This window comes from Enhydra lutris, unplaced genomic scaffold (genome assembly GCF_002288905.1).
Source record: "Enhydra lutris kenyoni isolate GAN:26980312 unplaced genomic scaffold, ASM228890v2 scaffoldscaffold10, whole genome shotgun sequence".
Classification (NCBI taxonomy): Eukaryota; Metazoa; Chordata; class Mammalia; order Carnivora; family Mustelidae; genus Enhydra; species Enhydra lutris.
Genome location: NW_019154094.1, coordinates 9,127,560 through 9,145,300, shown reverse-complemented (window position 1 = coordinate 9,145,300; position 17,741 = coordinate 9,127,560). Strand labels below are relative to the sequence as shown.

The following is a 17,741-nucleotide window of genomic DNA, read 5'->3' as shown; positions in this document are numbered from 1 at the left end:
ATGTCTTCTGCCCATTTGTTGACATGATTATCTGTTTGGTGTGTGTTGAGTTAGAGAAGTTCTTTATAGATCCTGGATATCAGCCTTTGTCTGTACTGTCATTTGCAAATATTTTCTCCCATTCCATGGGTTGCCTCTTTGTTTTGTTGACTGTTTCCTTTGTTGTGCAGAATATCATCTTTAAGCAACATGGGAAGTAGGTAGTATTAGATCCATTTTATATTTGAGAAAACTGAGGTCCAGAGAGGTTAATGAAGTGGACTCTATTTTTAATTTCTTAAGGAATTAAAAGGGGGCAGAGGTGGGCTTGTCTCAAACTATGTCTGTCTTATTCTGAGCTTATGGTATTTCCAACGTACCTGTTATCTTTCTACTAATAACCATGAAAGTTAAATACTAATAAGTGACTATAATAATTAAATAATAATAGTTTGAGGGATGATTTTATGCAAATATATTAATACAGAAGGAAACATATGGATTGGTGAATGAGTGGCCCCTAGTCATAAGAACAAACTATTTTATTACCTAGATTCACATTCACGTAGTGCCTGCCAAGTGCAGACATTGTGCTAAGTGCAGGGTATGATGATGAGCAAAACAGATGCACAAAAAGTGAGTGAGAGTGAGAGAGAGAGAGAGAGAGAGAGAGAAATTTACTCATCTCAACATAACTTCATGGAAGGATTTTGACACATGCACACTTTAAACATCATTATCTCAGACTTCTTGGATATAGCAATGTACTAATTGATGGCCACAAAACCCTGTATCAGAATAACTCTAAGAAGAATTTGCTGGAAACTTCTGGTAATTTCAGGTGTCCCAAAGCTGGAAAATATCACCACGTCCTTAAAGGGAAAGTACTGAGCCATAAGGCCTTCTGAGTCCTAGCTGAAAATCTACTCAGAGGAAACTTGTTGGTGTGAAGGAGGGGGTGGCAGTATGTTCTGCATATTATAACCCAAACTTCTGCTTGTGCTGCTTCCTCTAAAAGCAATTCCCTTGGGGAAGGATATAGACTATGGGGGAATAAAGGGACATGAGTGGGTTAGGATATATGAAAATCTGAGGGAGAGTATACAAAAGAGAGGGGGAGTAGAGAGACTATGATAGAGGGAGAGAAAGACAATATAAGAACTATAAATTATATATTGATGATTTGTCTTTAATGTTGAAACTTCAGAATAAAAAGATATGAATTATTTCATTTGACCCTTAATCTACAGAAACATCATTCTAATTCAATAAAAACTTGTAAAATGTTTACACCATATTCAAATCTGTACTTTCTTACTAAAGATGAAATACAAAAATCTTATAAATTATTCTATGAATAAAGCCTTTCTTACTTGGGTATTTTTCTAAGGCAATCTCTTAGTTTCTAAGATCAATTAAGCTGTGTTGGTCCTAGGTTAACACAAGTTTAATTTAGTAGGTATGCTATAGCAGTGATGAGATTAGAATGAGAAGAAACTTTTAGAAACATTTTTATGGAAGGTGTTGAAAATATTAACACATTGAAATTATATTGCTAGACAAATTGTTTTAAAAGCTTGACAAAGTAGGAAAAAATATCCAGTGGAAAAAAGTCTCTTCAATAAATGGTGCTGGGAAAATTGGACAGCTATGTATAGAAGAATGAAACTTGACCAATCTCTTACACCATACACAAAGATAAACTCAAAAAGGATAAAAGATCTCAATGTGAGGCAGGAATCTATCAAAATCCTAGAGGAGAACATTGGCAGTAACCTCTTTGACATCGGCCACAGCAATTTCTTTCAAGACGTGTCCTTAAAGACAAAGGAAATTAAAGCGAAAATGAACTTTTTGGACTTCTCCAAGATCAAAAGCTTCTGCACAACAAAGGAAACAGTCAACAAAACAAAGAGGCAACCCATGGAATGGAGAAGATATTTGCAAATGACACTACAGACAAAGGGCTGATATCCAAGATCTATAAAGAACTCCTCCAACTCAACCCTCAGAAAACAGATAATATGCCAAAAATGGGCAGAAGACATGAACAGACACTTCTCCAATGAAGACATACAAATGGCTAACAGACACAGGAAAAAATGTTCATCATCACTAGCCATCAGAGAGATTCAAATCAAAACCACATTGAGATGCCACCTTACACCAGTTAGAATGGCAAAAATCAACAAGACAGTAAACAACGTGTGCTGGAGAGGTTGTGGAGAAAGAGGAACCCTTTTACACTGTCGATGGGCATGCAAGTTGGTGCAGCCACTTTGGAAAACAGTGTGGAGAAACCTTAAGAAATTAAAAATAGAGCCACCCTATGACCCTGCAATTGCACTACTGGGTATTTACCCCAAAGATACAGATGTAGTGAAAAGAAGGGCCATCTGTACCCCAATGTTCATAGCAGCAATGGCCACAATCGCCAAACTGTGGAAGGAGCCAAGATGCCCTTCAACAGACAAATGGACAAAGAAGATATGGTCTTGGGGCGCCTTGGTGGCTCAGTGGGTTATAGCCTCTGCCTTTGGCTCTGGTCATGAACCCAGGGGACTGGGATCGAGCCCCGCATTGGGCTCTCTGCTTAGCAGGGAGCCTGCTTCCTCCTCTCTCTCTCTGCCTGCCTCTCTGCCTACTTGTGATCTCTGTCAAATAAATAAATGAAATATTTTTAAAAAGAAGATATGGTCCATATATACAATGGAATATTATACCTCCATCAGAAAAGATGAATACCCAACTTTTGTATCGACATGGACGGGACTGGAAGAGATTATGCTGAGTGAAATAAGTCAAGCAGAGAGTCAATTATGATATGGTTTCACTTACTTGTGGAGCATAAGGAATAACATGGAGGACATTAGGAGAAGGAAAGGAAAAGTGAGTTGGGAAAAATCAGAGTGGGAGATGAACCATGAGAGACTATGGACTCTGAGAAACAAACTGAGGGTTTTGGAGGGATTTTAGGTGAGTCTGGTGGTGGGTATTAAGGAGGGCACATATTGCATGGAGCAGTGGGTGTGGTGCATAAACAATAAATCTTGGAACACTAAAAAAATAAAATTAAAAAAAACTCCGTTGGTGAGGATGTAATTAACTGACATTCTTTGAATGGGAGACTTATACAGAGATAATGGCTAGTTCATTTGAGTACGACTTTGTTTTATGCCCTTCCCATATTTCAGCTTCTAAAAATATAAGAACACAACATTTTAAGTGCTGATTTTTACATGATATAATTTTTAAATTTTTACTTATGGAATGAATGTGCACATATGTAAACAGGCCAACAAGTATAAGCCATATAAATTTAATTCTGGGCTCTTCAGTATTTTTGGTCAAATAAATAAGAATTCTTTTTTTAAACAGCTAATGGTAAACATTTAATAGTACACGTTTAATTAAAGGTCTAATTGAGGACATTTACTTAAAAATGAAGCAAACCTAGTTTGTACTGAACAGATTTTGAGTTATAATTAAAATTCTGCACCAATTCTTTGTTTTTAGCTTTTAGAAAACTGTGGTAAAATATGTATAATACAAAGTTACCTTTTTTTCGGGGGGCAGGTGATTTCTTTCTTTCTTTATTTTTGGAAGCCTGTCTGTGTGCTCAGAGTCAAGCTCTGGAGGACACTGCTTCTTTTTAAAAAAAATTTTTACTATTTTTTAATTGCCATTTTAACCATTTTTTAAGTGTACAATTCATTGGTGTTAATTGTATCCAGAATATTGTGCAACCTTCATCACTATTTCCAGAACATTTTCATTATTTCAAACAGAAACTCTGTACCTATTGAACAATTACTCCTATTTCTGCCCCCCTCCTCGTAACCTCTATTCTACTTTCTGTCTCTGTGATTTTGCCTAGGGTAGGTCCCTCATATAAGTGGAACACATCTTTTGTGTCTGGCTCAATAATATTCCATTGTAGGTATATACCATATTTTATTTATTCATTCATCTGTTCAATCAACACCAGGATTGTGTCCACCTTTTTGGCTATTGTGAATAATGCTATGAACACTGGTGCACATAATTCTGTTTGACTCCTGGCCTTCAGGTTTTTTATTATTAATTAATTAATTAATTATGAATTCTTAATCTCAGAAAACAAAAAAATTGTTGTATATAGATGTGGAGAGCGCTGCATTTAATTTAAACTTTAAATAAAAGAGTATAATACCAGTTTACTTTCTATCCTTAGAAAATTAAAGTTCTAGTTCAGTGTTAGATCAGATATATACTATGGGACATACAGTGTTCACACCAGGAGAATAGAACAAAGATCAAATAACCCATAGACTAGAAATATTGGCAATAATTTGCTTGGTTTTAAGACTCACACTTAAAAATAATCAGAGAGATGGTAAGGTCCTGCGGAAAGTATATAGACTTTGGAATCAGTCCGGGTATAAAAACCAGTTCTGCCACTCACTATGCAACAATGGAAAAAGTACTTTGGAGGCTCAGTGTCCTCATCAGGTAAAAGAGAACTCTTGTCTTGGAGAAGCATAATAGCATTTCATTATAACAATGCATATGTTAGGGTACCTGGGTGGCTCAATGCATTAAGCATCTGACTTTTTGCTTCAGCTCAGGTCATGATCATATGGGTTGTGGTACCCTCACATAGTGTTCTGTGGGGAATCTGCTTGAAGCTTCTCTCCTCTGGCCCCTCCCTCAACTTGCACATGTGCTCCCTCCCTCTCTTTACTAAATAAATCTTTGAAAAAAAATGCATATGTTAGGTCATGCACTTGCCACAGTTACACAAGTAGATGTACTCAATAATTAATAACTGTTATTAATAGCTTCTGAAATAGGTTCTGACAAGGCAGAGCTATCATGTCTGTGTAAGGGGTTATTGAAAAGGCATAAAAGTTTAAAATAATATATGATTAATATTTACTTACATCAATTAAAACATGAAAATAATTCCACAAACACTGATTGTTCATCTCCCACATGCCAACATATGCTAAGCTTCAGTGTTTTATGGCACTTACAGAAGTGCGGTGAGATAAGAAGAGTGGAACTCTCAGGGCATAAAACAGAACAATGGATACAGTTATCAGTGCTGGGGTACCGTATGGAACAAGTCTCCTTTACATAACCTAATGTACAAAGTGGCTTTATTTCTACAGTATACCATCTCTTCTTTTAAAGTAAGAAGGAAAATTTTTTAAAGGGTTAGTTCAAGTGAGAACCAGAGAATAGTCCTATCAATTCTGGGGGCAATAGGTCTTTTTTCTTTAATAATGATAGATGTACAAAGTTCTTATTCAAGTTTTTATATTTTCCACTGGTAATAGAGGGAAAAATGGAAAGAAGAGGAAGAGTAGGAGAGGAGAGAAGTGGAGTAGAGGAGAGAAAAGAGGGAAAATGATTCAGAGAAGCTGCGAGAGGAGGAACAGGAGAGAGGAGATGGAGAAGGGAAAGAAGGGAAGGGAATGGAACTACATCCCTGATTTTTATACTTATTACAATGGACATATAAATACTCCCCATCAACATACATATACATTTTCCTGAGAAAAAGTTATTAATGAAGGTGGGATAACTCTGCAGTTTACTTGATAGATATTTATTATGGTCTTTGCCTTTTTCAAATATAATTTGAACCATTTCTAAGCCATCAACTTTAAGTTTTCAGATTTGACTGAAAAATCTGATTGGTCTGTTCTCCAAGTTTTATTACAAAGAGATATTGATATTTCTTGAATATTTCTCTTCTTCATTTACAGGTAGGCACAACTGCAATGAAACTGCAACATAATGACTTACATGCAACTTAGTATCATCATTTCAAGTTTAAAATTTGCTTGGCACATAGTAATGTTATTCTTGCAATTATTACTATCATTAATTTATTAAACAAATGGGATAATGCCATTTTACAACATGGTACTCTTTGTGGCTGAGGAGACAGAATCAGTAGCTATGCTGTGAGCTAACATCCAGTATTTTGCCCGATTTTTATTGCCCAGAGTTAGATTTAGAGAATACTATCTGATCTATGGTACACCTGAAGTCACCTTATATTATACAAGGAGTCTGTGGTGTGTGCCAAGCAATCCTACTGGCAGTCAAGAAAGGGTGTAATTTAATGAAACAAACAAGGATAGGATGCTGTCACTTCAAAAAGGCCACAAATAGCTAATTTAGGGTTTTTTTTTTTTTTCTTTTCTAAAGATGAACAGCACCCACTCTGGGTTGGATTGACTTGATAAGATTCTGTGTTTCCTCTTTTCCAATTTCCTCTTCCACTTTTGCAAGAACACATTCTCAAGTCTCTTTAGAAACAGGCCATCAAAAGTAACTTCCACATCCATGAATACTTTAAAATGGCTTTGGCTGGCCCTTCCACTTGACTAGACAGTTTGGCTCTTCATAAAATCCTGGCTGGCAAACCATTTCCCAACAGAATCTTGAATATTTTACTTCACTATATTCTAGCATCCACTGTGACCGAAAAAAATTTAAGGTTGGTGTAATTCTTATTCTTTTGTAAGAAGACTTGTTTTCAGGGTCCCTGGGTGGCTCAGTGAGTTAAGCCTCTGCCTTCAGCTCAGGTCATGATTTCAGGTCCTGGGATCAAGCCCTGTGTCAAGCTCTCTGCTTGAAGACTGCTTCTCCTCACTCTCTGCCTGACTCTCTGCTTACTTGTGATCTCTCTCTCTCTCTCTCTCTCTGTGTCAAGTAAATAAATAAAATCTTAAAAAAAAAAAAAGACTTGTTTAACTGCCTGAAAACCTTTTAGGATCTTTTCTTCATCCCTGAATACTGAAATATCTTAAAAGGCCTTGATGTGGGTTTTGGGTTTTTCCCCCTATTCATTATACTAGGTATTTGGTGGGCTCTTCAAACTAAGACTCCTGGCTCTTTGGCTCTGGAAAATTCTCTTCTATCATTTCTTTAGAATTTCCTCTTTATTGTCTTTGCTCTTTTCCCAGAAATTATAATATCTGATGTGAGACAACTGCCCACTCCCCGATTAAACCTCTGTATTGTTCTTTCTTCAACCTTTCCCATCTTTTCCTTTATTTTCCCAGGGATAACATAAAATTGTCTTACTGGTCTCATCTTGAATGTTTTATTTTGGAAATCCCATTCTCCATTACCTTTTCGGCGTATATTATTCTACATAATGGGTCTTAATTCTCTTTGAGGATGCACAGAGGGTTTTTTTTTTTTTTTTAAGAAGTTTTTTACTAATCTCTAGGTGTCTTTGGAGCCAGGTTATTTCCTGGGGGCAAAGTATTTTTGTTTATCCTGGTCTCTCTTCCCTGTTGAAAGATTTTTTTTTAAACACCTGGTGATACTGAATTGTCTGTCCCAATTTAAAAAACACTAGAAACATGGGGAGTTCTCGCATACAGTGGGTGAATAGCAAGCTTCTCTTTGCAGTAAGTAGAAGGGATCTGATCATTATACTTTGGAACCCTTAAATGGCACAATATGGAGAGCTTTGCAATAAGGTTCCAGTGCACACTCTTGTTGCCCAATTCTCCCTGTCTTTTATCTGAAGGGGAAACAAATACCTGGATGCCAGACTTTCTACTCATGGCAGTGGGTTAGTCCTTTTATATAATTTTAAGCAATTCCCCCTTTTTAAGTACCGAGGCACATTCCTATCCTCCATGGTTCTGCAAACTGCAGGACAGAACAGCTCTTTCATTAGCTAAACTTTCTTTCACATATACTGGGCTTCCTCCATGACTAAATACTTTAAATACTTTCCAGCTTCTAGCAATGATTTCATATATCCTATTTATTACTGCCCCCCCCCCTACCATTCTTTTTATTTTTATCATTTCAGTGATGTCTTGAGAGGGGGAGGAAATAAAGACTTGTACCAAAATATATTTAAGATGTATGTATATCTTAAATAGGAAGTGACCTAGTCACTTCAAAGTTCAGTGAACTTGATTTTAAGATAATGAAACAAAATCACTTGAGAATTATATCAGTTTTATATCTAGGAAGAAATAAAATTTGAATACTATCTGCTCTAGCTTCCTATGCCAAAGTCAAAGAATACTATGAAAACAGCAAAGAATCATACTTACTGCATAAATGCAGGACTATTTTTGAATGACAAATTAGTTAAGAATATTTTGAAGTACTGATGTAGATAGGTCTCATTTGTAGTTTATTCAGATTAATTGTATGGCTATAAAATGTAAAAGACACAGAGTTCACATGAAAAAATAAAGATACCAAAAGATGAAACAGAAGTATACTCTGATTACTGAGATCTGGAATCAAGGATTTTGAGCTGGAAGAGACCTCAGATGATAATGCAGTCCAATTATTTAATTTTCCAGAAGTGAAAATAAAGACTGAGAGAGTTTCAATGTATAGAGCCAGTGAATGTCCTTTGCTAAACTAAAAGAAACAACTATTCAGTAAAAACGATCAAAGCTTGATGGAGAATATAACAATGTCTTTTCATCACTAAAGAGAAGAACTCTGTAAGAATTGAGTTAACATAAATGTAACTGAAATGCCCAAATGATATTCATACTTACTCATTACCCCAGTCCAGGCGTACGGTGATATGCCGCTTAACCTCCCGCACCTGATCCTGAGTAAGGTGACCAGACAGTAGCTGCCTTCGAAGGTCAATAAGTTCATTCATCACATGGCGTAGCTTGTAGAAAAGATCTACTTTGTGTTTCTGAAAGGGCATTTTTGGTGTTGGATGAAATGAAAAAGGGATATGGAAAGAGAATGAAAAAAGAAAGAGAAATAGTTAAACTATGAAAAGTGTTCATTTCTCTAAACTTCTAAAAAAGGCAATGTAAAGAGGAGCATATTTAAGAATCTTAAAACAAAGTCCTTAGTTTCTACTGTGTAAAAATCTCTATATAATGACATATAATGAGTAATATAATTGATCTGGATCATGCAAAGTACCATTTATCTCTACTCCATTCTGGACAATTCATTTTCCAGTAAATCAGAGTTACTAAATGTAAACAAACAGAAAGTTAAACAGGGACCTAGAGCTGTTTCCTCTATCAGAAGTTCCTATGTATAACATCTCTGATTTCTCTAAGAGGGATACTCAAGTTGGGGAGGGCAGAGAGAGAATCCCTTGCCCTACTTTGAAGGAACAAAGGTTTCAATAAAAAGCCACAGTCTCTGGAGTAACATTCACTCCAGGTTTCCAGGCCTCATCTAGTTTTAATTAGCTTTTGTAAACAATATGTGTCCCTAGTGTCACAGATGTCTACTCTTTTAAGTTTAATAAAAAGTGTCACCTTATAAGAGTTAAGTAGAAACATCTTAATGAACTTAATTATGGCTATCATAGGGGTTTCAAACTTTATAGGTAAAAAAATGTAAATGCCATGACAGTAGATGCTTGAGAAAAAAGATTTACTTAAGAATATAGATTTTAAAACTAAAGTCTTATTTTCACAAGTGCAATCTTGATTTATAAATGTTAGGTTTCTGTTTCTGTTATAGAGAAGCATGATTTTATATGATAATTAAAAGTCTTGGGATGTAATTTAATTATAAAGAATGCTCTTTGAGGTCAGATCAATGTCTACCATAGGGTTAGGAAAGCCTCTATCTGGAAATACCCCTAAAAAGACTCTTGCCAAAATAAGCTTAAGTGAAGTAAATATAAATAAAATTAATAATAAAGTAAACTACAAACTAGCAGAATTAGCTAATATTCTTAAGTGGCAGTGATCTTATAATTAAAACATTCAGGACACCATGCTACTTAGAAATCATCTAATGGAGCATGATTTTTAAAGGCCCATCTCACAGAGAAATTATTTTTAAGTAGAAGACCTTAGGAATCATGCACTCTAATGACATCATTTCAAATAGCATGCGGTCCTTTCTCCACTTGATGATCACACGGATAAAAGTTAAGTACCTTGATGGCACACAATGCTGGCAGAAGGGCAGAACTCACAAATTCTTGCCAGTTCAAGTAACAAGGCCTAAGCAAATTATATCATCTGGAAAATTGAGATCTTAAGGTAAGCAATAAAGGCAATGTGGTCTTTGCTTTCAGGACATGCATTTTTGATAAAACAGGGCCACCTATCTAAGTTTAAAATAGAAAGTTATTTTCCCATCAAATCATACACAGTAATCTATTGCATACACACATAAGCATTTATTCATTCACTTGATTTACAAATGCTTATGGAGCACCTGATGGGCGCTATCACTTTGTTGTGATCCAAAGATCCTACTTCTGTGGTTTCATTCTAGAGAGCAGAGATGGACCAGAGACAAATACATAATGGTGGTGTTAAGTTCCACAAAGAAAATTAAAACAGAGTGGGGTCAAAAGGTGGCCAGTTGTGGATTCGCTGGGGCAGGGGGAAGGTACTGCTTCAGGTAGGGTGGTCAGGGAAAGGCTTCTTTAGAAGTAGAACTTTAAGTAGGAACCTGAATGAAATAAGGGGACAGTATTTGGGAAAACTGGGGAGTTTATTACACTGCTAACTAACTGGAATTCAAATGAAAACTTGAAAAAAAAAGGGAAATTTTAGAGGCATAAGAAACAGCAAGAACAAATGCCCTGCTGTGGAAGTGAACTTGGCATGTTCATGGAAAACAGAGAGGTCAGTGCACCTGCAGCAAAGTGAACAAGGGGGGAGAGTGGTGGTGATTCAGTCAGAGAGACAACAGGGACCAGATTAGGCAGGACCTTTATGTAAGCCATGTGAAAGAGTTAGGCTTTCATTCCAAACAAGATAGGAAGGCACTGGAGATAGGGAGCAGAAGACTGATGTGATAGGACTTAAAGCTTGAAAGCATCACTCTGAGTGAAAATAGACCATGAAAAGCAAAGAGGAAAGCAGGGGTTCCAGTCAGAAAGCTATTTATTACAACAACCAACAGGATGACAGTTGATTAGAGAAAGGTAAGAATGGTAATGTAAAACTTTGAGGACTTGGAGATTAGACATGTTTTGTATGTAGAGCTGTTGGGACCTGCTAATGGATTAGATGTGGGATATGAATGGAGACAAGGATTACTCTTTTTTCCTGGCCTGGGGAACATGTCTGGAGGAGGGAAACAAGGTTCAATTTGGACATGCTAGGTTTAACATTGAGTTCCAACATTTACAGGCCAGGAAAGCGACGAGTATCTAGCACAGGAAACTAAGAAGGAAAAAGCAGTGAGATGACAGGAAAAGCAGTAGTGTATTGAATATAATAGAGTTTTAGGGAAGACTGTCAAATGCACTGAGAGGTTAAATAAAATCTCTATTTAATTTATTTATATTTATTACTGAGAGTTAGCCACTGTATCTGGCATTGTGGTGGCCATCCTTGACTTCTATAAGGGCAGTTTTTAATTCAAGAGTAATGGGAGAGAAGGGAATGGGAATAGAGTACAGACAGCTCTTTTGTAGAATTTTCGCTAACTGGAAGCACAGAAATGAGGTAGTAGAACAGTGTTGTGCAATCACGGGAGGTTTTTTTTTTTTAATGAGACAAAATTTCTGGCTATTTTTATGCTGAAGGGAATGATTTAATAAAGGGAAAAATTTGATGATGCAGGTGTTAAGTCCTTTAGTAGCCAAGAAGAGATGGGTCCCAGGTCAAAAGGGAGGCTCTGTTTAGGCTGAATAGTCTATATATTGTCCTAGAGGAAACACAAAGAATTCAGATAACGACACAGGCATTTGGGATATTGGGTGACAGGAGAACTAAATTTTTCCTCTGGGTGCCTTATTCTCAAGGAAATAAGAAGTAAGTTCATCAGCTGAGAGTGAATACGGTGGGAGGGGTTGTTGGAGATTTGAGAATAGAGAAGATGTAAAAACAGTTTCAGAGGGAGTAGTAACACAATCTCAGCAGGAGATAGGTAGTTCAACTGACAGATGGTTTTGAGATTTGTGAACACTAATTAAAAGTGTGGTTATGTGTATTTTTTAAAGCCAAGTGTAATGATGTATATTGATACCAAAATATAAGTATGTATGTAGGTATATGTATGTGTATGTATGTATATCTATGCACAAATACACACATGCACATACACAAAATATTTATGTAACATAGATATGCACACATATACAATAATGATGCCAGAATATACTAATATAGTCTTTTAAAGAATTAAACAGTCATTTATTAACCAAGAATTGTTAACAGATTATACTGTCTAAAGATGACTACAATTCCTCCCATGTACTATTCTGCAAAAATCTGACCCTCACACTCCTCCAGTATGAGATGGAATCTGTTTCTTCACACTTTTGAATCTGGGCAGTCCCTGGGAATGCTCTAACCTATCGAACACAAGCCCAGGGAGCTAAAGGTAGTGCTATAAGCAGTCCTTCACTTGTCTGGCAGCTTCAACCTCCTAACCCTTGGAATACACACTCTTTCTGGGAGGTTTGCTCTCAGAATCCAGCTATCCTGCTGTGAAAAGCAAATGCTGCATGGAGAGGCCACAAGGAGACACTCATTGGAGTGTAAGCCGTCCCAGCTGTATGAGTGAGGCATCTTAGCAGCTGTGCCTAGCCCAGTAGAACCTTCAGGGGACTGCAGCTCCTACCCAAATCTGACTGCAACAGAATGAGAAACCCTATGTGAAATCTACCCAACTGTGCTCATTCTATCCAAAGAAGAATGAAATATAATAAATAAGTGCTGTAAGCTACTAAGGTTTGGGATAGTATGTGATGTAGATAATCAGAAAAACTGTACAGTATTTTTTCAAAATAGAAAAATCAGTTATTATTTCTAATTATATGAAGCCGGGAATGCTAACCCTGAACTAAGAATGAAATGGGTCATAAAAGTATTCATTGTTTTTGTACCACACCCAGTGCTCCATGCAATCCGTGCCCTCTCTAATACCCACCACCTGGTTCCCCCAACCTCCCACCCCCCCACCTCTTCAAACCCTTCAGATTGTTTTTCAGAGTCCATAGTCTCTCATGGTTCACCTCCCCTTCCAATTTCCCCCAACTCCCTTCTAACTCCCCATGTCCTCCATGCTATTTCTTATGCTCCACAAAGAAGTGAAACCATATGATAATTGACTCTCTCTGCTTGACTTATTTCACTCAGCATAATCTCTTCCAGTCCCGTCCATGTTGCTACAAAAGTTGGGTATTCATCCTTTCTGATGGAGGCATAATACTCCATAGTGTATATGGACCACATCTTAAAAAAAATGATAAAAAAATAAATAAATTTAAAAAAAAGAATGAAATGGGTCACATAATTAGAAAGTAGAACAATTACTACAATCAATGTGGTGTTAATTTCTTTCTCCAGTCCAACCTAACAACCTCTTTGACCAGAGGCCTTAGCATTCAAGGTTGCTCCACCAGCGCCGCTATGACACCACACTACACTCTTGTATCTGCTACCAGCAGACACACACCAATCAAGGGGAGCAATCTGGAGCAACTGGCCGCAGAGCACACAATTTACCTAGGATCACCCGACACCACAGGATAGCTGAATGCCCCCCTCAGGCTGAACAATCCTATTCTATTGGGGATCCTGCTCCTCAGTAGATTAAAATAACAGTACAATTAGGTTGGTGGTAAGGTTTAGCTTTCCTGCACAATCATTCCTAGTTCCTGTCAAGCTAAAATAAAAGCAGGAAAACTTAAAAAGAAAAAGAACAAAAAGAAAAAAGAAATCTATAGTCCATCTTAGCAACATGCTCAGCCTCTCCAAAAGCTCTATAGTCTAATATTTATCAAGAACAGTCAGAGAATGTTTGGGAAGTATATTGAACAGTCAGCAGAAACTATAAATTTAGAATAATTAAACTACTCTGCAACCACATGCCAAGCAGAATTTGCCTCACCACTGTGAAAGAATCTCTGGAACTCTTCAGGAAAAAAATATAAGTTTTAATTCTCCTGATTTTATTTTTTTAAGATTTTATTTATTCATTTGAGAGAAAGAGAGAGAACATGAGGGGAGGGGAGAAGGAGAAACAGACTTCCCACTGAGCAGGGAGCTTGACACAATAAGGGGCTCAATCCCAGGACGCTGAGATCATGATCTGAACCGAAGAAAAGATGCTTAACCAACTTAGCTACCCAGGTGCTCCATAATAGTCCTGATTTTAGAATTATTTTTATTAAACTGCTTGTAGCTCAATGTGGAAAGAAAGGCTGTGCTGCAATGATGCTTCTCAGTTAGCAAAGGAGCAAAGCTGTTGAGTGCCCATCACCAAGTATGCTAGCTTTATGTTAAAATTACACCTGTACAAAGACTGGTTAATACATGCTAATGAAAGATTATGAAAATCAAATTTAAAAATTACATCAAAAGTACTACTATCCTCAAAAAGAACAAGTGTCCTGGCATTGTAATTATAGCAACTAGAATAAAATGTCTTAACTAAGAAAAAAAAAAAAAAAAAGAACAAGTGTCCTGCCATGAGTACTAAAAAATTTAGGAAAATTTTGAAAACCAATTTTAAATTTTTAAAAATTTTTTATTATGTTCAGTTAACCGTCATTAGTTCTTTTTTAAATTATTTCTTCTCAGCGTAACCGTATTCATTGTTTTTGCACCACATCCACTGCTCCATGCAATACGTGCCCTCCCTAATACCCACCACCTGGTTCCCCCAGCCTCCCACCCCCCGCCCCTTCAAAATCCTCAGGCTGTTTTTCAGAGTCCACAGTCTTTCATGGTTCATCTCCCCTTCCAATCATTAGTTTTTGATGTAGTGTTCAGTGATTCATTAGTTGTGTGCGACACCCAGCGCTTATCACAACACATGCTCTCCTTAATACTCATCACCCAGTTACCCTATCCCATCACCCTCTCCCTTCTGTAACCCTCAGTTTGATTCCTGGAGTCCAGACCAATTTAATGGAAGTTAAACACTGCATCTAAAGCTCAAGTTGTTAAGAGCAGATTCCCCATCTCTTTCCGTTTTGTTTTATCTCTTACACATTCTTTTATTTATATACAGGGAGGTGGCTTGTTTTCTCACTTTATTGTTTGAAAACAAACTAATTATTAAGAACTTGAGTTTAGGGACACCTGGGTGGCTCAGTTGGTTAAGTGTCTGCCTTCGCCTTAGGACATGAGCCTAGGGTCCTGGGATTGGAGCTCTGCATGAGGCTCCTTGCTCAGCGGGGAGTCTGCTTCTCCCTCTCCTTCTGCCTCTCTACCCAATCCTGCTCTCTCACTCTCTCTCTCAAATAAATACATTAACGATCTTGAAAAAAAAAAAAACTCCAGTATTTTTTTTATCCCTGCTAAATAAAGTCTCTTATCATGAAGTAACCTCTAATCCTACTCAAACTGTTTACATTATACACTGGAGCTCTAGAACTCCCAGTATAATATAAAAATATCTAAAATGCAGTACTTGCAACCCCAATGACTCCTCTGCCAAAAATATCTTTAAGCCCAGGAATTTAGACTGTCATTTAAGGTTGTTCCACAACATAGCTGGGCAAAGCTTGAAATTGAGTTCAAAAGAAATTTCTGTGAAACAAAACAGTATCTAAGTCCAAGCTATTTCACAATGATCTTGAAGTACATATTTGAAAGAAATAAAAATGCAAAGCAGCAATGTGGAATTTCTTTTTAAACTGTTCACAAATATGGGGGTGTATCTAATACAATCTATTTGCCTGGCATACGTGTTTATTCCTCCACCTCTGAGGGGCCAGGATATCTTTCTCAACCCAATCCATTCTCAACCCAAACATATCTTCCCTCACAGACTTAAAGATAACCAAAATAACACCCTTTGTAGTGTCAATCTTCTTTCATAACACAAGTATTTGCAGGAGAGCTAAGACTTTAGAAAATTCTTTCTACTTTAGTTTAAATAAGCTGATCATATTCTTTCCCTAGAGCAGGTAAGAATCTTGATAAGAAGGGAACAAAGTCAAGTGAAAGGTAAAGAAATTATTAGTGATACCAAAAACAGAGATGGCAGTTGCTGATATCAAGGGCACCCATTCACAATGCTGAACAGGGTGAATTTACCTGACAGTGGGCTGGGGACAGCTCAGGCATTCTCAAGCTCACAGGTAGCCATTCTACACAAGACAGAACAAACCTCTGCTTAAAGACAGCATTTAATCTGTCCCCTGGAGACACCTCTTCTTACATATAGAGACAATAATAAACCAGCCCCAGTCCTCCCCATGTACAATTATTCCTTCCTTCAAATGCTGAAGATAAAAGCTGCAAAGTAGGCAACTTGGCAGAAAATAAAAGACTGAAAACTGAGGCCTGGGGACAAGGAGGGAGGAATACAGTTGGGGAGGGTGAGAGAGTTGGAGGGAAATCAGTAAGAACCAAGTCTATTATCTATACAGAGAGACTCGGGGATTGGAGGTCCCAGGAACCCCTGAAAGTGTGTGTTTGTGTGCGTGTGTGTGTGTGTGGTGGGTCTGAAGTGTGTACCTGGGGAATGGAAACAGAACTGGTTATAAGTCTTTTGAAAGTCTTTAAGACTCTTAACTATAGAGAACAAACTGATGGTTACCAGAGGGGAAGTGGGTGGGGGATGGGTGAAATAGGTGATGGGGATTAAGAAGTGTACTTGCTGTGATAGGCACCCAGTGCTGTTATGGAAGTGTTGAATCACTAAATTGTACAAATAAAACGAATATTACACTGTATGTTAACTATCTGGAATTTCAATAAAAAATTAAAAACAAATAAAAAGATGAAATAGAGTTTTCTAAAGTAAAAAAATTAAAGAGTCTGTTTTTTTCTATTAAAAAAAAAAAGTCTGTAAGACCTTCACTTCCTTATCCCCAACTCTATTCTGCCAGGCTTTCTCCTCTGAATACCTTTTTCATTTTCTTTTTCTTTTTTTTTTAATTTTAAAAATTTTTAATAAACATATGTATTATTAGCCCCAGGGGTACAGGTCTGTGAATCACCAGATTTACACACTTCATAGCACTCAACATATCACATACCCTCCCCAATGTCTATAATCCCACCACCCTCTCCCTACCCCCCTCCCCCCAGTCACCCTCAGTTTGTTTTGTGACAGTAAGAGTCTCTTATGGTTTGTCTCCCTCCCAATCCCATCTTGTTTCATTTATTCTTTTCCTACCCCACCAAATCCCCCATGTTACATCTCCACTTCCTCATATCAGGGAGATCATATGATAGTTGTCTTTCTCCGATTGACTTATTTTGCTAAGCATAATACCCTCTAGTTCCATCCACATCGTCACAAATGGCAAGATTTCATTTCTTTTGATGGCTGCATAGTATTCCATTGTATATATATACCACATCATATTTATCCATTCATCTGTTGATGGACATCTAGGTTCTTTCCATATTTTGACTTTTGACTATTGTGGACATTGTTGCTATAAATATTCGGGTACACGTGCCACTTCAGATCACTATGTTTGTACCTTTAGGGTAAATACCCAGTAGTGCAATTGCTGGGTCATAAGGTAGCTCTATTTTCAAATTTTTGAGGAAACTCCATGACGTTTTCCAGAGTGGTTGCACCAGCTTGCATTCCCACCAACAGTGTAGGATGGTTCCCCTTTCTCCGCATCCTCACCAGCATCTGTCATTTCCTGACTTGTTAATTTTAGCCATTCTGACTGGTGTGAGGAGGTATCTCATTGTGGTTTTGATTTGTTGAATACCTTTCTCCATGTGATAGTTTACTCTCTACAGAGGTTGAAGCAATGTCTATACATTGGAGGCACCAAATAGAACTGATGATGTTCAATGTAGGGAAATTAAGTAAATATTATGTAGTAAACAATGGGACCCCTGGTG

General features: G+C 37.2%; 1 protein-coding gene across 1 annotated transcript in view; it reads right to left on the bottom strand.

Annotated features, from left to right (window-relative positions):
- The window catches only part of LOC111144134 (dedicator of cytokinesis 3), a 588,346-nt gene that overhangs the window by 225,682 nt on the left and 344,923 nt on the right, over positions 1-17,741 (bottom strand). Inside the window, exon 6 of the mRNA XM_022498293.1 lies at positions 8,520-8,668. Coding sequence (XP_022354001.1) covers positions 8,520-8,668 — 149 coding nt within the window. The remainder of the gene's footprint in view (positions 1-8,519; positions 8,669-17,741) is intronic.